We start from the raw sequence: 22463 nt of genomic DNA on the forward strand, positions 1-22463 counted from the left end.
TTCCTCCTCTACCCACCACCTCATGCTTGTGAGCCTGCCCCATCTATCTCCAGTCCGACTGCTTCGCTGTTGCTTTTGGCTCCGTTCTACCCACTATCTTAAAGGAATGTGCTTCTACTGAGAAGCTAGCCCATAAGAGGTTCTGTGTTTCCTCCCTCTCCTTCCCCCCAGCCCCCTCCAGTCCACTTGAGAGTCCTAACATATCCACTTCCCAGACACCTGAAGTAGGCAAATCCGCCTACTTCTCACCACTTTCTCCACAACTTTCTTATTATAAATCTGCATCCTTCAAAAACCAAAAAACCTCACTGCTACCAAGTCAGTGCTGTGACTCATAGCAACCCCTAGTGGGTCTCTGAGACTGTAACTACAACTGTGGACAGGAATGGAAAGTCCAGCCTTTCTCCTGCAGAGCTGCTGGTGGTTTTGAACTGGCGACCATGCAGATCACAGTCCATCATGTAACCACTATGCCACCAGGGCGCCTTATGCCTGCATCCTTAGTGACCTGGCACCCAGGAGGTGAGCTCCTGGCTCCCAGGACCTTGTCTTGTTTCAACCCATTCTCTGCAGAGTGGTCTTCTTAATCCATGAGCAGGATCGTGTCACCTCCCTGATTTAACCCTTCCATCTGATTCCTCCTCAGTTCGTCCAAGTCCACAAGAGCCTGTGCGAGGAAGCCCCTCCTCGTCCGGCCTGCCTCTCTCCCCCCTCACGTTGAGTCTCCCCGCCCTCCCGCTTCTCTCCTGGCGTCAATTTCTCAACCTCTCAGGCAGCTCCTTCCCACAGGAGGTCTTTGCACCCGCTCCTCCCTCCACCTGGAATGTTCTCCTCCTTTCTTTCTGTGACTTAAATGGCACCTCTTCACAGAGGCATCTCATAACTGCGCTCTCAAGCAGGGCCCAGCCCTTGCTGGCTCCACTGTGGTACTGAGCACAACTGACAATTATTCTGTTTATGGTTCCACTTATACATTTTTAGTGGGGGGGGGGGCGTGTAGTTTGTTGTTCTCTTCACTAGATTGGAAACTCCATGGGTGTGTCCCTTACTATTTCCAGCAGTCCCCAGAACGGGGTCTGGCAAGGCAGCACCCACAAAGAGGGGATTCATCTTTCCTGATTAATGAACATGACACATCTCCAAGTTGCTCCATGGACTCTTCCCTCAAGCCTCGCCTTTCACTCTGTGAAGCCATTGGTCTTCCAGTTCCTTCTTTTATCCCCAGTGTCCCCCGGGATGGAAGTCGAAGGCCGTATCATGGAGAACACCGCCAGCGTTGATCTCAGCCAGGACGCCTTGGAAACCGAACCGAACCAAACTCGCTGCTCTCGGGTCAGTTGCAGGAGGGCAGGACAGGACGGGGCTGTGAATGTCAGGTGCTACGGTGTTGATTCTGGTCATAGTGGACCTATGTCAACAGAGCGATACTCTGAGCGTGCCTCTACCAACACGATGTCTTTCTCAGGGACTGGCCCCTCCTGGTCAGACCCCCAGAGTTGGTGAGGTGAACTCTCGCCATCCTCTCCTCTACGGAGCATTCTGGCTGTACTTCGTCTGAGACAGACTTGCCGGTTCTACAGTCATGATCATGCAATGACCAATACTGCATCCGAATTAGATGCTACGTGTGATGCACAATGTGGGGAGGGCACGGGACCAAGTACTCAGGGCACAAAGAAGACAGGTAGGATGGGTTATGTTATAACAAGCTTAAAATGCCAAGGTCATGAGGATGAAGACGTGAATCAATGTTCCTTACATGCAGCTTGCATCAAACATCCACTGTGTGCACAGACGTGGTTCAACATGATCACAGAGCAAATATCTGGTGCTCCTCCCAACTCCAGAGGATTCCCAGGCCCCTGGCAATGGACACAGGACATGGGTGCCCCTGTCTGCACAGGGCTCGGTGCTCTCATCTCCTCCTTCCCTCTCTCAGGCTTAGGAAATGACACTCACCAAGAGAAATGTGGGCTCCCTGCCTTGGCTGTGGCTTGGCCCTTGATTCGCTGAGCTGCGTGGGGCCACAGGGACATTGATGTGCAGAAGCAATCTGCCTCACAACCAGCCCACCTCCTGGGTGGGTACAGAACAGCTGCCCCCACCCTGCCTCCACCCTCAGGCTGGGGCTCACACTCCTGGGCAGCACATTCATGTCCATTCCCTCCAGAGATTATCCGCTCCCATGAAGCAAGGAAATCCACTTCTCACAGAGGTTAAGGCATTCACAGATCTCATTATTCAAAGAGGTCATCCTGGCAAGAATGTTAATGCATTTTTTTCTTTCTTTCTTAGAAAGGGTCTGGGGAATGATTAACAACAACAATGGCGAGCTCTTCCAGAGAAGTGAGGCAGAAAGGTGAAAGAGGCGGGTGGGCAGGTGGGGATGGAGCAGGCTCTCCCTCCTCCAGACTGCTGGTGGCCAAGCACCAGGCAGGCTGCAAACACTGAGTCTTACCAGAGCAGCCACTCCTGGGGGCCTGGGTCTGGGACCCTCACTTGTCATCTAGCTGTGGTGATTGGCATTTCGACCAACACGCGTTCCGCAGCTCCTACTGGGTCCTCGGTGCTGCTCACAAACCTGTAAGTTACCCAGCTGACCCACTCCCTGCTCCAAGCCCCACACACAACCAGCTGTATGAATCCCTTTCTTCTCCTCCTTGCTTCCCAGAGGAACCCTTACCTCTCGCTGACAAAGAAAAGCCAGCTGACCCACCTCCTTCATTGTCCTTCCCACCACAACCTCAATCTGCCTCCTGGTCCGAGGATGTTTCCGGAGCTCCAGCCTCACAGCTTTCTCTCCTGCCTGCAAGCGCTCCTTTTGCTTTGCCAGCCAGCAAAACAAAAATCAATCTGCCTTCTTGCCTGACTCACCCTCGAGGTCACCTTCATTTTCAGTCAGCTGTCTCTATTCTCTCACCCCACCTTCACCCGGAAAATCGCTAGCAGATGGGTTTGTGTTGTCCCACTAGGCTCAACCTGCTCTCAAGAACCATCCGCGTCCGGACATGCTCACCACACTGCCAGGCAGCATCTAGCAGGGAGTCTGTCTCAGGCCCCCCTTCTCCCAACTGTCTGAAGCCTCAGGCCTGGGAGCCTGAGCAGTCCTGGCCTCCTTGCCACCCCCTCCTCCAACCTCGGTCCGCTCACTTCTCAGCCTTAATCTTCCCTTCAGCTGGCGTCCCTCACCGCTCTTCTTGACCTGAACGCTCCTTGGTTGGTCCCCAAGGTGACTTCTCCAAGTCTGTACCTCTACCTCTATCCCAACTGCTGCGCAATGGAGGCCTCTTGCCTCCTTCCAGAGGGACCCCAAGAATGGGCCACCAGAACCAGAAACTTACTGTGCCCCCCACAACACTCAACCCTTGTCATTTCCATTCAAAAATTGTATGTCTCCATCTGTGTTCTCAATCTCAGTCAACAGCACCCCCCCCCCATCTGCTCAGTCACACCATCTAGAAACATCCAAATTGCTAGGAACTCTGCCTTCCCTTTCCCTCATCCCAACAATCAAGACCTGAAGCTCCACCTCCCGTGCAGGGCCCTGGTCGCCATGAAATGCTTCGTAACAGCATAGCTAACTCTCCTATTCGAGCTCAGCCTGAATATGCCTCATTCTGCCACTCCTGTGGGTGGGTGCTTTGGAGACTCAGCTCGAAGGTGGCCTCCTGGAAGACTCCTCTAGTGCCTTGCAGGGCTGAGTAGTTCATCCTTGTTCACGAGCAAACCCAGTAACAGGGCCGATCTCCCTGCCCGAGTCACCCGCTGGCCATCCATCTCCTGGCCCATTCCTAGAGAAGATGCTCAACGTCCAGCTGATGGCCGCTGATCAACACAAAAGGGCCAAGGGCCACCGGGCAGGTGAAGTGTGAGCAGCAAGAATGCCTAAAGACCACCGACTGTCTGACCAGCGACACAACAGAAAGTCCCAGAGAGAACGGGACAAACATATAGACCAACACTCAAGTTCAAAACCAGCACGTACACAACTACTACTACCCAAAACAGGCTTTCTGGACCGATAGAGACTAGAGGAACCCCAAGACTACGACCCTCGCATGCCCCGAACTGAAGCTCCTCCCACAGGTCTCGCTTCAGCCAAGTAATAGATGGGCATCAACTAAACACACTCAACACTAGCACCCTTGGGAAATGTTCTCCCCTAAGGTGTACGAGACCAAATGGGTAACATTACCCACAGCAAAGGTGAAGTGGCACAGAGGGGCAGGGAAACTAGATCCATGGAAACACAACCAACAGAAGAGAAATGGTGAAAATGTTGACACATGGCAAAGACTATAACCATTGTCACAGCCCAATTTGTGCAAACATTGTTAAGTGGGAGCCTCTTTATATGTTTGCTATTTATACGTTCACCAATAACTTTTTAATGACTACATAGTGGGGGAGCAGTGGCACGGGAGCCGCACATCCCGCATGGGTCCCCACACCTATGGCGTTGTTGTCCACTTCCCCCACTAGACGGTAAGCCACGGCTGGACCACACATGCTTTTCATTGTGTTCCCGGTGCGTCCAACAGCGCCTGGCTTCAAGGAGGTAAACCGCACTTCCTGCATGAATGAACGTGTGCTTGCTTGGTCACTGGACGGTTCTTTGACCAGCGATACAAATCCCCCTCTGCTGACCACCCTGAAGAGAAGCCCCTCATCTGTGACCACACGCGCATCTTCCTGTAAATGCAGCGGCTGGCACACCGGCCTTCTTGTCGCGGTACGTGGGTCTGCTCCACGCTCCCAAGAACCCCAGTCCTTCGGCCAGCTGACAGCCCCCCAGACCTCCACTTCCTGCATTCATCAAAGTGAGGCAACACCTCTGAGAGCAAACCTTATGTGGTCTGAGTCACCTGATGGCAGGGAGCTAACTCTGACATGGAGGGAGGGAGGGGGCAGCAAAGAAGGCTGCAGTCGGTGGAGGGGAAGGGGAAGCAGCGGGCTGAGAACTTAGAGAAACCAAGAAGGAGGACGTCACGGCCTTCTCCAACTTCTACCCTGAAAGTACCTTTGAGGCCACTGGATCCAACCTGCCACCCACGGCAGACGTGAGGATGATGATGATGATGCTAAACCTAGCCACCATCCACTGAGGTGCTGCACCCGCCTGCTTACGGAACTACCGCAATCTCTCAGCACGTGAAGAAACTGGAGCTCGGAAGAGCACACATGGCGTGTCCACGCTCACGCCGTGAGGATGGGGTTTCTTAGTTAGCCTAGAGCCCCCCACGTGGCACAGACGGTTCACACTAGCCCCGGGTCGGGTCTTTCGGTAACACTGAAAACAAAATGTAAAGGCTATTATTCCAAGAATGGTGGTTTCATTTGTTTGTAAAGTATGTAGTTAGGGCTCTCAAGCGATTTTAAAATTGTTGAAAGGGACATATTGGGTCTTCTGAAGTTGCCCACCCTGCAGGGGACTAAGGGGCAAGGAAGAGCAGGGGCAGTGATGCGGAAGGCAGGCCTGGCGATCCACTCCTGTAAGGTTATAGCCGCTGGGAATGCGCTGGTGCGCCCTCTACAGACACACACATGGGGTCACTGCGGGGCGGATCGGTCATTGGTGTCGGCTGGTTTGTACTTTCACCATGACTTCAGCCTTTGCTCAAAGACACACCTGGGTGAGAGCATCCGTTCTCTTCCAGAGACTCCATGGCTCTTCCGCACAACAACGGAGCTGAAATCCGCCTCCACCAGCCCCTTAAGCCCTTCTGGAACAAGTTCCATCCCTCTTCCCACGAGGATGCTATCCAACCCACTCCTCCCTACGGACAACAGAAGCCGAAGGAAAACTCCTCTTCTCCACTTCTCTGAACAGCTCCAATTAAAAGCATTCCCAATTCAAGATCCCCAAAGGGATCGGATGCCCGGGACATGGGGTCTGCAATATTCCTCACTAATTGGGTCCCTGTGGACAGCCCCCACCCCGTAACCCACAGACGAGATTCTCCCCAGAGTCAAAGGAGGAACAAGGCCAGGCTGGCACGACCCGCCCCTTCCTGGTCATCTGAATTGTGATTTCCCCAGGGAAGGGGATCTCCCGAGCCCCCTCCACACCTGGGACCCCCTTTGTCCAGATCTCCGTGGGTCGGGAGGCACCTGAGTCAAGTCCTGACCTTTAGGTCTCAGAGATTTGCTTTTCTTCCGCTTCCCAGTGTGAAATAAATCAAGCAGTGGCTCCTCCTCCCCGGCTCTCAGGAGAACTGCACTGGCTGGGGGCACCTCGTCCCAAGTCTTTCTGCACAGGTGGGCACCACGGCCCCCAGGGCCTCCAAGGAATACTAACGGGACTATCAACGGCTCTTGTGAATAAAACAATGTTTTCTCAAAAATACCTCTCTCGTCTTTGACAAATGTCTAAATGTATTCCCCACAAGTGTAGTTTTATTCTAACCAGCTAATTTGAAATAGAATTTACATAAATTCTACCAGAATGATACCCTATGACTCACTGGGCCCGGTGGCAGAACTCCTGGGAAACTTCATCATGCATTTGGCAGGGGCTGCCAGGCTCTGCTCCTCCTACACAATGTGCCACCCCCCCCGAAACTGGTTCACAATACCGGCACTCACCTCCAAACCTATAAATCTCACTGGGGCAGCGGGCGTGCCAATACCTAGAAAACGCACTGACAGACGCACGTGTCAAAACCAATGGAAAGGAGTTGATGTGAGCGCCTCAAATCCCCACAATGTTTCCTATTGCTCAATTATTCCGAGCTGAGAGAAGAAACGCAGAGGAAGACTCCTCACGATCCAGTGGTCAAGGCTGGACACACCTGAGACTCCTCAAAGCCCACGCTCACTGTCATTGAGCCAATGTCAATACTTAGTGACCCGTAGGGTAAGGGAGCTAGAACTGCCACTTTGGATTCCCGCGGCGATCAATCTTTATGGGACTAAAAAGCCTCATCTTTCTCCTTCCAAGCAGCCGGTGGGTTGGAACTGCCAACCTTGTGGTTAGAGACCCAATGTGTAGCCCTTTGAGATCCCTGCCATTGCAGCAAACGCTTCTCCTAAATTGTAGGTATGTCCTCTGAATGTTGGGCACTGTGCTTCCCGCCAGTGGGAATCTGGACAGGAACAGACAGCCTCGCCATCTTTCCCCGCAAGAAAGGTTCAGATGGACTCAAAGTTGAAGGGTGCCTTTTTCTTCTCCAGTGGACCACGCAGCTGCTCAGCCCACCTCAAGTCCCAGAGGTCCTCGTGCCTCTGGAGGCTGAGGGGACACGTCACTGCGTTTCCCCAGGTTTGTTTTCTCAAGCCTTACCCTAACCACGGGGACTGTGCAGTCCCTCCCATGCATATAGCCCTGCCAATGCTCTCACGGAGGAGGGGACGAGTGGGGACACACACCAGACAAGGCCCCTTTGAAGCAGAAGGGGGTGGGGAGGGGGGCTCCAGGGGTAGGCATGGGGGCTCTCTGCCTGCAAAGAACCTTCTCACCAAGTCTTTCAGCAGAATTCCTCTGCCCTGATCATCTCCAGACAAGGAGACACCGCTTGAGCAGTTGGGTCGTGGTCCCCCAGCCTCCTTTCAGCAACATTGATGAATCCCTGCTGTTCTTACTGAGATTCACTGAGCAGCAGTGACTCACCCAAAATTATAGTCACCACAAATTACACGATGTTCATAGTGATCTTGGTCGCCTCTGTCATGCCTTCCCCTCAGTCAGTCCTTTCCAACAAGCGGCTGCTTTAAGGAGCCTGAAGAATGTTTCTTTCTTTCATCTTTTTCCCACTCCCCTTCCTACCTTGCTCTAGAAATCAGAATCGACGCAACGGCAGTGTGTTTTGTTTTGTTTGTTTTGGGTTTTAGTTCAAAAAGGCATCTAAGCAGGTTATCAAAGAAGTAGCAAATACAGATTTAAATGATGACAGTGTATACTTACAGTTGCCAATACGAAGAAACGTCCACTCAAGATATTTTCAGCTGAAGAAAATTATGTTACCAAACAGCATGCACAAGACAGCTCCACTTTCTTAAAAATATCTCCATTTTAGATAAACATCCATCCAGACACCCAGAGATAGAGATCCGTAGGGGGGTGGCGGGGTAGTCTGGGAAAACAAGTATCCCAAAGCTGGTGGAGGTTACCCCAGGGACAGGGGACGGCAGGCAATTTTCACTTCCTTCTTTATGCTGTTATCTTTTTTAGCAGGAGCATGTAATCTTTTTATTCTTAGAAAAATTGGAAGGTTATTCTCTCTCTCTTTTTTTTTAAAGTGGGAGATGAGAGAAGACGAAGGCCGGACTCATGAACAGAGCGAGGAAGAAGGTGGCGAGGGAGGGCTGGGGAATTTGCTAGCGGTGATCACACGGCTGACCCTCAGCTCCCCGGGAACTCTTACAGGAAGAAACCTAGTGACTCACATGAATGCAGCCCATTAGATAACAGCAAACCCACTGCAGCTCCGGGCCCTGCTGTGGGGGACTCGGTGGGCAGCCTAGACGCCCTGACTCCATCCTGGCCACACTCCAGGTCACACGCTTTAGGGCTGTGGATGGATGGACTCTCCCAAAGCCCCTGCATTCACTCCCTGTCCACTCATTCACATTTATCCAGTGCCTACTGCATGCTAAGAAGAAACCCTGGTAGCGCAGTGGTTAAGCACTCAGCTGCTGACTGACGGGTCAGTAGTTCAAATCCAGTAGCCCCTCCAAAGAACCAAGCTGTGGCAGTCAGCTTCTGTAAAAATGACAACCGTGAAAGCAGTATGGGGCAGTTCTATTCTGTCCCATGGGATCCAGCTGGGTCATAATCCACTCAACAGCCCCCAACTTTTGGTGGTGACCCCACGCGAGGAGTCCCTGGGTGGTAGAAACAGATGAGGAGTAGGCTGTGAACCACAAAGAGCAGAGGTTTGAGTCCATCCAGAGGTGCCTCACAAGAAAGACCTGGCAAAACGAATCCCAAGAAACCCTGTATAGCACAGTTCTGGTCAGACACAAGGGCAGCCCCATGGCGACTGGCTTTGGCCTGTGGATGTTCCTGACTTGGACACAAAGGGGGATGGCTGCCTCAATGATCCTAAATGCTAGCATCCCCCCGGGATCTCCCCACAGTGTTTGGGGGCATCTTCTCTAGTTCTCTAAACAGATGGGCACCACCCACGCCCTCTGCCACCCTTTGGACTGCGGCATTTTGTTTAAAATCACCCTGTCACACATGAGGCTGCTCGTGTACGCAGCTTACCTCCTTTCCTAAAATATAAAATCCACAAGGGCAGGGTGCCAACCCTGATGGAAGTTGTTGAATGAGTCCTAGGAAGAGAATTCTTAAAGCCCGCAGCCCACAGGCCCAGGAGGAGAATAACAACCCCCGGGGGGCACAGCCTCCCTAGTACGGCCAACCGCAGCAGATCCAAAGGGCAGCCTTCGCCCAGAAGAAAGCTCAGAAGGCAGCACAGGACAGGGCGGAAGGACCCGTGGAGGCAGCAAACACAGGGAGAGCATGGGAGGATGCCGTGACATCGTGGGGACAGAAATCAATGCCATGAAGCCAAATGTGCAACAGTTGGCTAACCGGAAACCAGTGACTCTGGTAAAGTTCACCCAAATCACTACGGAGCTAAAAACTAAATACACAAAACAACCCCCGCAGCAGGGTGGAATGTCTGGGTGGCTCTATCTGTTTCACTGCCCTGTCCGTTGCCGTGCAGTCAGCTCCGACTGCTGGGTCCTGCTCCATCCTCACCATGGCTCTTGCGACTGAAGCCACTGTGCTGGTGCTTACGGGCCTTCATGCCCAGGATTTATCATCTCGCATGGTAACCGTGTCAATCTGGGTGGACTAGAGAAACAAATTCACAGACACTCATACGGGTATAAGAAAGAGCTTTATATACAAGAGCAATCGAATAGTGAGAAAACATCCCAGCCCAGTCCAGATCAAATCCATAAGTCCAATATTAGCCCATCTGTCCGATACCAATCTATAAATTCCTCTTCAGACTCACGAAACACATGCAATGACTCTGAATGCAGGATGATCTCAGGCCAGTGGATGGGAAGTGTTGTGGATCCAGTGGCATTGGAAGCGTCTCAGCGCTGGCAGGGGTCTCCACATGGCTGCTCCAGCTCAGGGTACTGGTGTAGTTCCATATATCTTGTCAGCTGCAATGTCTCCCAGGGAGTGAACAGCTAGTCTTTCGCCTCCAGGAAGGAATACAGGAGTTCCCAGAATCCTCGGGAGAAGGCCATGCCCACAGGATGTAGTCATTGGCTACATCCTGATGAACAGGCTAGACTCCACCCCTTCACTCTTAATCCTCAAATTGACACCAGATTATGTAACTGCCACAGTAACATTCTGCTGTGGTGTACAGAATGTCCGCCGGCTACTGTTCAGACGCAGCTCTCTAGGCCTTCCTTCCTAGTCTGTCTCAGCCTGGAAGCCCCCACTAGAAACCTGCCACCATGGGCGACCCTGCTGGTGCTTGAAAGACTGGTGACATAGCTCAGCATCCCAGCAACACGGAGGACACTACATCACAATAAACCAACAGACAGGTGGTATCTATTTGAGTCTGAGTCCTTTAACTTGTAGAAACAACACAGTTCGCTAGGATCAAGGAAGAGTGGAAAATAAACATCAAAAGAAAGCTCATCAATATCGATTACTGAAAGCAAGCCCACGGTGTTAGATGACAAGATTACGGTATCGGTACACTGCAACGTAATCTTGGCTTAACAAAATGCGTGTAAACTTAAGCCACCGAGAAACGCGGCCGATCGTGTTGGTAAACACTGACAAAAGTAGCTCCATGCCACAACAGCACACAGCTAGCCTTCTGCAAGCCAGATGAATCGGGGATTTACAGCTTCGATCCTCAGATGACAGCCAACGGTGCAGGAATTAACCCAGGCCCCAATAAACATGAAATGGCATGCTTGGGCATGGACAGAAAACAGCACCCAAATGTGATCTATTTTTCTCTTGGCCCTTGCAGCTCTCAGTGAAGCAAGCTCTGTAAAAGGTCATGTTAAATTCATCACAACCACCAGGCCTGGGGCCAGGCCAGGCTGCCCACCATAGTCAAACCTTAGCTCAATCAAACACCATCATCACGGGAGCCTGTTAGGGGGCAGACCCTGTGAGGTGTTGGGGTGCCCTGGTGGAAAGAGTAACAGGCAGGCTCATCCTGGTGGCATGCTATTGGGGAAGAAAGGCTACAAATAAGTAAACGAATCCCAGGTATTTCAGGTGTGCTGGAGCTTGGCAGGAAACAGAAGCAGCTCTTCTTAGAGAGCGAGGTGCCAGGGCTCTCGGCAGTGTGGGCAGGAAGGACTAGGAGCAGGTGATGGTGCTATAGGGAGCTAAAGGATGGGGCGGCAGGGATGTGCAGAGCCTGCGGAGGAGGGACCCAGCTGAGGGAACAGCCTGGTCAGGGGTTCCCAGAGCAGAGCACCAAATGGAGAAGACCAAGTGGGGACACAAAGCAGCTGGAGAATTTGGAGAGGCCAGCATAACGTGGTCAGATTTGTGTGTAGTCAGTCTGTGTGATCCTGAAGCGGTAGACAGGTGACATCTGCACTTGTTACAAACCCAGGAGAGGGGACAATGTAGAGTGTGAATGAACTCATTTCGGACTTTCCAAAACCAAACTCCGAATTCACTGCCATTGATTGGATTCTCACTCATCGTGATCCCAGAGGGCAGAGTAGAACTGACCCCGGGGGGCTTCAGAGACTGTAAATCTTTACAGGGGTAGAAAGTCTCATCTTTCTCCCTTGGATTGGCTGGTGGTTTCAAACCGCTGACCTTGCTGTTAGCCACCCAATGCTGAACTCATCACACCACTAAAACGCAATACCATGGACTTTGGTTAACAAGAATGTATCCATGTGTGGTCATCCACTGTACGAAATACAGCACACCAGTACAAGATAAGAGAAGGCGAAGTGGGGGCTTGGGGAGGATTACATGGGAACTTTCTTGTACCGTCGGTGTAAATATCCAGTAAACCTAAAGTCTGCTCTCAAAAATCAAGTCTATTAGCTTTTTAAAAATGACCACCCAGCTTTAGTTTGTCTGAGATGCCGAAGCTTTGCCGCTGATGTTTCAGGTATCAGGAGGGTCCCTCCGGATGGGCAGGTGTCAGCGGAGCTTCCAGACTGATGCAGGCAGACTAGGAAGAAGGAAAAGGCAGGTGGTGAGGAACAGCAGCGGACCCTGCTGACAGGGCGTGGGTGATGAGCCCTCAGTTGGAAGGCGCTCAGACTATGGCTGGGAAGGTCTGCCTCCTGGAAGCACAGCCAGCGCTAACGGTGAGAATGGAACCAGCTTGCTGACAGCCTGCTTGGTAATGTGAAGGGTCAAGGGGAAAGAGGAAGACAAATGACCACGTGGCTGCAACAATGGGCTCGGAAGTAGCAGGGGCTGTGAGGACGTGGTGGGGCCGGGCGGTTTGTGCTGGGGTCCTAGGGTCGCTACGAGTCGGAACTGGCTCCGGGGCACCTAACAACAACAGGTTTATAAGGGGGGGGGGGGCGGGCGAATCAGAAGTCCCACTTCTACAAATTGGTTCTAAAGAGAGAGGGAGGGAGAGCGAAAATCACTTAAAAGCTGGCCATTCGGGTTCCTGTAGGGAGAACGAACAGACTAGCAACACATGAAAGTAGCAGCAGATGTGTGTGTGTGGGGGGCGGAGGGGGTGTGTTCTGGGAGTTCGCCCAGGAAAGGGAGACAGTAGCCAGGGTCTACGGTGGAAGCCGCGATGATGAGGTGAGGTAGTGAATTACAGGTAGATTCCGGAAGCAGAACCCACAGGACCAACGGACAGCCTGGATGAAGAGGTCAAGGAACACAAGCGTGCAAAGTGGTGCCACCAGCTACAACGGGGGCGACAGGAAAGGTGAGACGTGGAAGGACCACCAAGAACTGCACAGACAGGACAAGAGGCAGACCCTGGCATTAACAGCTTGGGAGTCACCAGCAGATTTGGTGACATTTAAAGGCACGGGATGGGATAAGCACCTGGGAAGAGAGGGCTCATCAGACAAGGAACCAGAAGCTCTCCCCCAGGAGCTCCATTGTTCCGAGTCAGACGGAGAAGAAGCGGCCTCCACCCAGGAAGGAGACGGACACCAGGAGAGGGAGGGGTGAGAGATGCTTCAAGGACGGAGTGTGTGTGGCCTTTGGTGTGGAGTGCCGTGGACAGGTGGGCACACAGAGGCAGTGATGTGCTCTGGCAAAGTGCAGGTCACTGGTGGCCGGCGAGGGCTGTTTCAGTGGGTGGTAGGCACAAAAGCCAGACTGTGGAGGGTTCAGGGTGAGCGAATGGGAAGGGAACATCAGTGGACACAGTGGGTGTAGACATCTCTTTTGAAATGTGTTCAAGGGGGTCAAAGAGGGGAGGTGGTAGAAGGAGAGGGGCGGGGGGCCAAGGACGAGCTCCTTTTTAAGATGGGAGAAAGCTGTGCTGGCCAACATGGTCGCCACTAGCCACTGTGGCTATATAAACTTAAATGACACCACACTACAAAGGAAGGTCCTCAGTCACACTAGCCACGTGTCACATATATGAAAGTCACATGTGTCTATTTATTAAGTGCCAAATTGGGCCGTACAGGCAAAGGACATGGCCGCCAACTGTGTGGAAAGATCCATCGGCCAGCGCTGAAGTATATTTGCGTACTGGTAGGATTGGCCTAGAGACAGGGGTGGGGACTGAGGGCAGGGAGACAGTCCCTGAGAAAGTGAGAGGGGATAGGATGAGGGTACCCTGGGAGCAGCAGACCTCGGATAGGACAAGAGGAGCTGGCCATCCAGCCAAGCAGGCAGATGGAGAACCCAGAAGCAGCTGCCCGTTAGACCAGCGGTTCTCAACTTGTGGTGTGTGACCCCTTTGGGGGTCGAATGACCCTTTCACAGGGGTCGCCCAATTCATAACAGTAGCAAAAAAAGAGACAGTGATGAAGTAGCAACAGAAATCATTTTATGGTTGGGGGGTCACCACAATGTGAGGAACTGTATTAAAGGGTGGCGGCATTAGGAAGGTTGGGAACCACTTGGCCTATGGCTTCTGTTTGGGCCATGAAAAGAAAAGCTAGATGCTTCTGCAAGATGAGATGGAGAAGTCTGGGAAGGGATCTAAACTTCCCTACTCACTGCCATCAAGTCCCTGCAGCACACAGCAACCCTCTTACAGGCCAAGGTGGAATGGCTCTGGTGATCACACTGTACATCTTCACGGGAGCAGAAAGCTTCCTCTCCCCCGGGGCAGCTGGTGGTTTCAAACCACAGCCCAGCGTGTGTCAGGGCCACGCCACCTGGGCTTCTCCTGAGAAGGAAGAAGGTCTGAAAGAGATGCCTTGGGGAGTGTGAGCATAAACATACTAGGGGAATCGCACCTCTAATGGAGAGCACTTCACAGGAGAAAAGCAAGAAAGAGCAGTAAACATCACTTACGTAGGAAGAAGGAGACTCGGATGTTTATTTTGCTTCAATCCTGGTCAGACCCACAGAGTTGGGTCATGATAAAGGTCTAGGGCAAAACAAGGGTTGCTCCCAGCTGCCCTTTTTGGGTTCTTCCTCCTCCATTGTATGCAACTCCCCCAAATATGACATTACTCCATCTTTTTGTAAAAATGGCTCCCTCCCATTATTGAACACTTTGATCAAAGATTCCATAGGCTAATCTGATCACAAGGGTGCAACTGCAGAACAGAACTTCACATTCTCACGAACTCCAGGCTTTCTGGTTCCACAGGGCAGATGAACACTGGAAAGCGAACACCCTAAGATGATCTCTAAACCTTAAACCAAAACTATCCCCTAAAGTCTTCTTAACTTTAACTTAACTGGTGAAAAAAAAAAAAGTCTGCCTTGCTCACTGTGCTCTTTTAAGACTCTTGCTCTGGAATAAAATGGAGAATCGCAGCTAAAACGGGCCGAGAGCTCATGTTGACAAGGGGGAAACGACTCAGAAAAGGAGGGTGAGGAGGGCTGTATGAGTTGAAGAATGGAGGCAATGTCACCACATTGTGTACGTGTAAAGTTGGTTGGACTGGCGTGGTGTTCATTTTGCTGTGGATTCTCAACCTAACACCAAAATAAATGAAACGCCAGGGGAAAGGGTTCCCTCCACCTTCTTGTCTGAACTGCTTACCCAGCCCTTAGCTCCATCCCAATTTACATTCACAAATGGTATAGCAGGAGTGGCTGTACTGAAAGCGGCAGCGGATAGGAGATACAAAGCAGTCCTTCCCTATAAGCAGTGCGTAATGCACAGCTATTGGGTGATGTTGAAATTACAGGAAAGACACGCCACGTGTGAACCAAATCCCCAAGCTACTCCTCTCTCCTTCTCTTTGAACAAAAATTATTTTCTGACATTTTCTTTAAGCTTTATGAGTAAACACTTTCATTTCCCCAGAACGATTTGATCTCAACCACAGCCAGAGTTTCAATATTTGTTTTTGATCATGCAAGTGTGTTGGGCTGGTTTTGTGTTGACTGGACGGGTGGGGGGAGCAGGGGGAGTAAAATTACCAGATTCCTTTTATCTTCCATCTTGAGGCCTACCATTGTCAACTCCTTTTTCCCATACATTTTTTTAAAGTATGAAATCTGAGAACCTCAAAGATTCCCACTGCTCAAAAAGCAGCCCTTTCATAGTCCACTGAGGGGTCACTGGAAATGGAACAGCTGCCTCACAGCGAGGGTACCAGTGGTACAATCACCCACAGTGTGTGTGTGTGTGTGTGTGTGTGTGTGTAGGTGTGTGTGCAACCTCTGGTAATTGTACCAACGCCTCACACAAATTTCCTGGCCCAGCTCTGCACCCCTGGCCTGCAGCCCTAGCCGTTGTTCCCTTCCTCAAAACGCCTCTTGGCCTGTCTCCAAACGTTCTGCAGCGCCACGGATAAGGTCACTGGGCAGTGACTCCAGGAACTACCTGGGGTATGACCCAACAAAGCCACTGACCCCAGGGGGCTGGGGCCGTTGTTCCAGTTCTCCACTGGCCACCAGGGCAAGCTTACTCTTTCTACCCTCCACCTTCTAAGCAAGGAAGCCAGCTCCCCAGACACATCAAGGGGAAATCGCTGGATCCTGGCTAAGGGCTATTATAAGAATGTGGGCAGAGAGACCCTGGTTCACTCATCCTCCCCCGCCCCCCAATACTTCCATGGCAGAGTCCACGGGCTGCCAAACTCGGAGAAGGCCACCCAACTTCTTCGGGCCTCAGTTTCCTCATCTATAAAGTGGGCGTAAACACCATTCTGGGAACACAGACTACGGCAGCACTGAACGTGTGCTCCCAAGAAAGGAGTTACTGTGCTGTTCGTACAATGCCTCCCTGACTCACAGCGCCTGCTGCTCGGCGAGAAATCAACCCTGCCTTTTCAATTACTTTATAGACTCAGATGCATTCGTCACTTAGAGTATTTCAACTTCCCTTCCGCGGATCTGCTCAGTTGCTTCAGAAATGTTAGCCTAGGTTGCTCACAGGCGTCCATCCTGCTCCACCCTGTCAGAGCCGATTCAAAGTCCACTATTCCAGCGTTGACTTATTATTTTATTTGGTTTGCTCCCTTTCCAGGAAAACTTCGATTTCCATTTTGCTTGCCATCAATCCCGTGGTGGAGCACGACACACTGCTTCCTACACTGGCGAACGCAGGCCCCGGAGTTGATCGCGCCGGGGGCGCGGAGGGAACGTGGAATAGCAGAAGCGCGGCGGCCCGGAGGGGACCGGTGCCCCAGGTGCCCCGCGCCCGGCTGGCACAGAGATGGGCCGGGGCGCCAGTGCCGCAGGCTCCCGGGCGCCCGCAGGGCGCTCGCTCCGGGCGCGGGGAGGCCGGGGCGCGCGCCGGCTCACTCACCCCATCTCCGGCGCTGTTCGGTGGCCGCTCCGACGGGGCCTCTGGCGCTCGCTGCGTGCCCGCTCGGCAGCCGCTCCCCGCGCGGCACATGCGGCGGCCCGTGCGCGCCCGGCTCCGCTCAGCCCCGGCGCCGCTCCATGCCGCGGGCTGCGCGGCCGTCGCTGCCGCCGCCGCCGCCACCAGGCGCGGGCGGGCGGGGGCTGGGCCACCGGGGGCTGGGCGGCCCGGCTCGGGCGGTGCCCGCCCCGCCCTCGCCCGTGCGGCTCCCCGCCCGGTCCTTACGTAACCCCGGGGCCCGGGGGCGACGGCGGCGAGCCAGAGGACTCAGGGCGCGGCGGGAGCGCGGCGTCCCCCGGCCCCGCCGCGGCCGCCGGCGTCCTCCCGGGCAGCCCCCCTCCCTCCTCTTCCTCCTGCTCCTCCTCCTTTTCGTCCTCCTCCCGCAGACCCCGGCGAGGCGCGCCCCCGCCCATGCCCACCCTGGGAGCCCCTCCTCGCAGCCCCGCCCGTCCGCTGCCCTGAAAGTCCCACTCGCAGCTGGAGAGGACTTTGGGGCTACCCTCAGGTGGCAGCGAGGAAACCGGGCGGGCGAGGGGGTGTGAGTGGAGTGCTTTGCCTAAAGCCACACACTCAGACTGCAGCTCAGCTCTCTAGAATAGGAAATAGACCCGGCCAAGCCCCTCCTGGAAGACCACCTCCCCCTTTCTCCCCCCCCCCCGTGTCAGGCGGGGGCACCTCGGGGTAACCACCACCATGGAATTTGGGACTTTAACGTGCCCTGCACCCCTCAGCAAATGCTCCTGGCATTAAGGAGTCTTTCTCAAGTTTGGGTTTCAGTCTTAGAACATGAGAAATTGGGATAGCAAAGTGAATTTAAAGGATGTCTTCATTCACTTCCAATCTATGGGGTCCCTATTCCCCCCTGAAAGTAGGCTCCAGGACTGACAGTGCTCCCTGGTTAGCCTTGCCCCTAAGCTCCCTCCCCACCCCACCCCCCTCTGGGCCTTCCAGGGGATTATCTTCTGCTGACAACACACTGCCCTCCCGAGCCTGGCATCTCAGGACATGTGGTCAAAAAGCCAACAGGCAGGCAGGTGGGGCAGGGCCACCACCACTCCTGGGATCACGACTGTCACCTGATAACCCCCTACTGTCCCCTAGCAGGGCCACTCATCCACTCCCTTCTCATCTGCGCTTCAATGATTTCCTCAAAGCTCCCTTCTGATTAAAATCCTCCAGTGACTTCCTCCCCAGGACTCTCGGGATAAAGAAGCCCTAGTGGCTCTGTCAGGTAAACATCGCGTGGCTAATTTCAAGGTGGGCAGTTCAAATCCACCACAGATGAGATTACCTGCAGCCTCACTGCGTGTAGAAATCAACTCCGTGGAGCCAGTGGCTTGGGATAAAGAGCCCTGACAGTGCAGTGAGTGAGACAGTGGCCTGCTTACTACAAGGTCGGTGGTTTGAATCCATTAGCCTCTCCTTGGGAGAATCATGAGACAAGCTGTTTTCCTCCATAAAGATTTCCTGCCCCAGAAACCTGAGGGAGGCAGCTCCATTCTGTCCTCTAGGGTTACTGTGACTGAGAGTCAAACTGTATGGCAGCCCATGGACTCCAAGGGGGTCCTTGGGATGAAGACCAAGATCCTGAACATGCCTGCAAAGGACTATCCCATTTGGACTCCACTGCCCTCTCCAGCCTTGGCTCCTCCCACTCCCCCACCTTGCCTTCTGCACACCCCCCACCTTGCCGCCATCCTTTCAGCCTCAGGGCCTTTGCACATGCTGTCCCAGCATGGGAAGATGGTGAACTCTCCTATCCCCTCCACCCCAACTAAGCCCCTTGTATCATCAATCCCTGCTCAGTCTTCAGATTTCTGTTAACTGCCACTTCCCTGGGGAAGCTCTGCTCAATGGCCAGGACTAGCTCAAGTTCTTTTTCTTCATCCCACTTAACGTTTGTCGTATCTTATTTGTGAAATTATTGGTTTAGTATCTGTCTCTTGGCCACATCGGCAAACTCCATGAAGCCGTGTCATTTTGTTCATCATTGTGTCCCCAGTGTCTAGAACTGTGCCTGACTGTCCTCCATGAATAGTTGTTGGCCAAATGAACAGGTCAAGCCATTGGCGCACAAAATTGGCCAGGTTCTGTCAGCACACGTGAGTCTGTTTACAGTTAGGGCTAGAGGAACACCTGGTCCTGAAGGAAACTTACCCATCATGAGCTGAGTTCCAAAGACCAGGACTGAGCCTGGGTGCTGGGGGGAGGTGTTCCTGACAGGGCCCAGGGCAGAAGGCAGCCGAAGGAGAATGCATGCCAGGAGCCGGCTCAGCTGTAGTAGGGGGGTCACAGAAAATAGTCTTGATGCAGTGAAATTCCGAGCAAGTCGTACCCCAAGTCCTGGATAGGAGTTGTTCCGTGAAAGGAAATGACACACCTGAGTTACCTTGGGAAGATGTATCCAGGCCAGACAGGTGAGGCTGGTGAATCACTCTGGCTATTTTACAGAGTCAGCGGGACGCTGGTGATGCTGTGGGCGTGAGCTGTTGAGAGGGTAACCGCTCCATGATTAAGGTGCCTGTCACTCCTGGACATAGGCTGTCACCTGGGGTGAAGAGAGGGAAGGGTGGGTCACAAGACTGGAAACTAGATGCCCCCCTTTGCCCCAAATTCGGACTGCCACCCTGTGGAAGAGAGGTGCCTGCTGCTCCTCTCCTTTGACCCCAACTCCAGGCTCAGCCCAGCCGCTGCCTCTTGGGAGCTTTCAGATGGGTCTGTCACCCAAATCCTTGTCTAAGGGTCTGTGGTCATCCTTGCTGGTAGTAAGTAGTTCCTCCTCATCCTAGAACTTTCCCCCAGAGAGTGACTGCTCATTTCCTTATCAGAATCCCCAACTGAAGCCAAGATAGTCCCCCATTTTCTGTGGGAAATCTCCCATGTTCAGGTCTCTGTGGCCCCAGTTGGGAAGGGAGTTGATGGGTGAAGCCTATTCTTTGGGAAGCCAGGAGTGAAAGGGAGAGAGACCCCACACTGGATTAAGGTTGAGCCAAGGTCATAGGCTGTCTCGGCCCAGAGCCTGAAGTATCTCTTTAAAGGCTGAGTCAGGTGTCTCAGTGAGATAGATGGGACCCAATGGAAGCGAGAAAGCAGGAGGTGGCAGGAACCAGGTCAGGCCGAGTTTGCCTCTCCTAGGTGGGTCTCCAGGAGAAGGAAAAGAGAGGTTGGGGGAACTCTTGCCTCGTGGGCTACCTTTTTTAAAGGACACCCTCTGAGTATGTATGAGAGCAAATGGAATAGATTCAGAGTTGAGAATGAGCAGGGCAAAGGTGCCCCACAAGTCTGGAGGTCAGACTCTGACCGGCACAAGTTCAGGGACACAGCAATGCTATTGCCTGTCCTCTTGTAGGACTCTGGCAGATCATTTTGTCAGGGGGGGAAGGATACCTGGGAATTGAAAATGTTTACACAACTCCAAATGGAAGTAAGTCATTAGAATCAGGGTCTCTCTTTAAACCACCAAAAGAAATATATTTTACACTGTAACCCAGTACATAGTTCAACTACGTAATGCTATACCTACATAAAATGGAAACAGAAGTTACACAATGCAGTTCCTGTCCTCCCACCAGCAATGCATTCAGACATTTTCCATTCTGTTCCATTTTTAGAAGCCATGCTGGTCACAACCACTAAATTGACTTGGGAAACTGTAAACTGTATTTTTCCCTTTCACCAGAAGCATTAGGCTCACCATGTCCATGTCCGTATATAATATTAGTATGCGTGGGCTCAGATTATTGGTATTGCTAATCCAGAGACTTCAAACACTTTTCCTTCTAACCACTGAAGGTCAGTTCTCCCAACTGCATATAAAAAAAAAAGTCTTATTCAAGTTACTAATTAAATAGATAAATGCAGCTATTAGATTCTAATTGTGAAGGTTATATGAGGACAGAAAAATGCATGCTCTTTCAAACTGTTGCTTTGCTTCTGTGTGCCTGGCGCTGTGCTGGGGCCCTTAGGAATAAAGTGCTTAGCAAAACAAACAAGAGCCCTTCCCGCTGGAGCTCTGAGAGAGGGCGAAAGATATTACCCAGAAATCACAGGAATCTAATCCCTAAGAATCCGCCATGAGAGCTGTGATTTGTGAGACTACCAGAGCAGGACCTTGTTTCCATTGAGAGGGTTTGGTCAAGAGAGCCCTCTGTGAAGAGGCGTTGGAGAAGAAGCCTGGCAAATGGAGGAGCGTTGGCCAGGCAGAGTGAGGGAGAGGTCTCCCTCAGAGGAGAGGTCGGGCCAAAGGCTGTGGATGTTGGGATGGGAGGAAGACCCGGCTGTTAGAGCGCAGTCCGGTTAGCAAGGCCTGAGAGGATGCCGGGCAGGAGTACGCAAGGTTTGAGGCTGGGTTAGGGACAGGAGATTCATCAACATGCCATGAGAACCCGCCGACTGGTGTGGCAATGCCGGGACCTGGTTTATGTGTTATAAAGCTGGCTCTGGCTTCTCGGGGGGGATGGGCCAGGATGAGGATCAGAGAACAAGCTTAGAAACCTCAGCGGCTCTAGAAGACTCCTAGACAAAGGTAACGGAGAGGAAAAGGAGTGATTATGGCCTGAAATCTTTTCAAGGTAGAATCAATGGGACTGGACAGTGGATCTGTCTTATGAGAGAAAGTGAAGGCTGCAAAGTCATCGAATCGTTGTGCTATAAATAGAGTTAGGTGAAACTTGTTCGTGCAGATGGACAGGGCCTGGGAATAAAACGGAAAGCTTGGGTCGCAGGGAGGACAGGGCGGTGGAATCCATGAGAAGTGGTGCTCAATTTGTGCTTTTGGGCATGGCCATTGGCCAGCTCTGTGACTTTGGGCAAGTTATTTTTAATTTATAAATTATTTTATTGGGGGCTCTTACAGCTCTTATAACAATCCACACATCAATTGTATCAAGCACATTTGTTCAGATGTTGCCACCATAATTCTCATGACATTTTCTTTCTACTTGAGCTCTTGGTATCAGCTCCTCTTTTTTCCCCTCCCTCCCCAACACTCGCACCTTCATGAACCCTTGATGAATTACAAATAATTGTTATTTTCATATCTTACACAGTCCACTGTCTCCCTTCACCACATTTCTGTTGTTTACCTTTCTTGGTGGGGGACGAGGGAATTGTATGTCAATCATTGCAATCAGTTCCCCTTTCTCCCACCTCTCCTTCCCCTACCCTCATGGTTTCACTACTCCCAATATTGTTCCTGAGGGTTTATCTGACCTGGGTTCCGTGTGTCAAGAGCTCTTATCTGTACCAGTATATATGCTCCGGTTTTACCAGATTTGTAAGGTAGAACTGGGGTCATGATAATTGGGGGGCCAGGTTGGTGGTGTGGAGCATTAAAGAACTAGAGAAAAGTTGTGTGTTTCGTCGGTGCTATACTGCACCCTCGCTGGCTCGTCCCTTCCTTGTGACTCTTCTGTGAGGGCTGTCCAATTATCTACAGATGGGCTTTGGGTCTCTACTCTGAACCCCTCATTCGCATCAATATGATTGTTTATTTTGAGTCTTCTGATGCCTGACACCTAATCCCATCAACATCTCGTGATCACACAGGCTGGTGTGTTATTCCAT

At 52.4% G+C, this 22463-nt stretch overlaps 1 protein-coding gene across 1 annotated transcript in view; it reads right to left on the reverse strand.

Annotated features, from left to right (window-relative positions):
- The window catches only part of HOMER2 (homer scaffold protein 2), a 100154-nt gene extending 83223 nt beyond the window's left edge, over positions 1–16931 (reverse strand). The window contains exon 1 of the mRNA XM_075557304.1: positions 16636–16931. Coding sequence (XP_075413419.1) covers positions 16636–16931 — 296 coding nt within the window. The remainder of the gene's footprint in view (positions 1–16635) is intronic.
- Positions 16932–22463: the final 5532 nt, after the last annotated feature.

Source organism: Tenrec ecaudatus, chromosome 9 (genome assembly GCF_050624435.1).
Source record: "Tenrec ecaudatus isolate mTenEca1 chromosome 9, mTenEca1.hap1, whole genome shotgun sequence".
NCBI classification, from domain to species: Eukaryota; Metazoa; Chordata; class Mammalia; order Afrosoricida; family Tenrecidae; genus Tenrec; species Tenrec ecaudatus.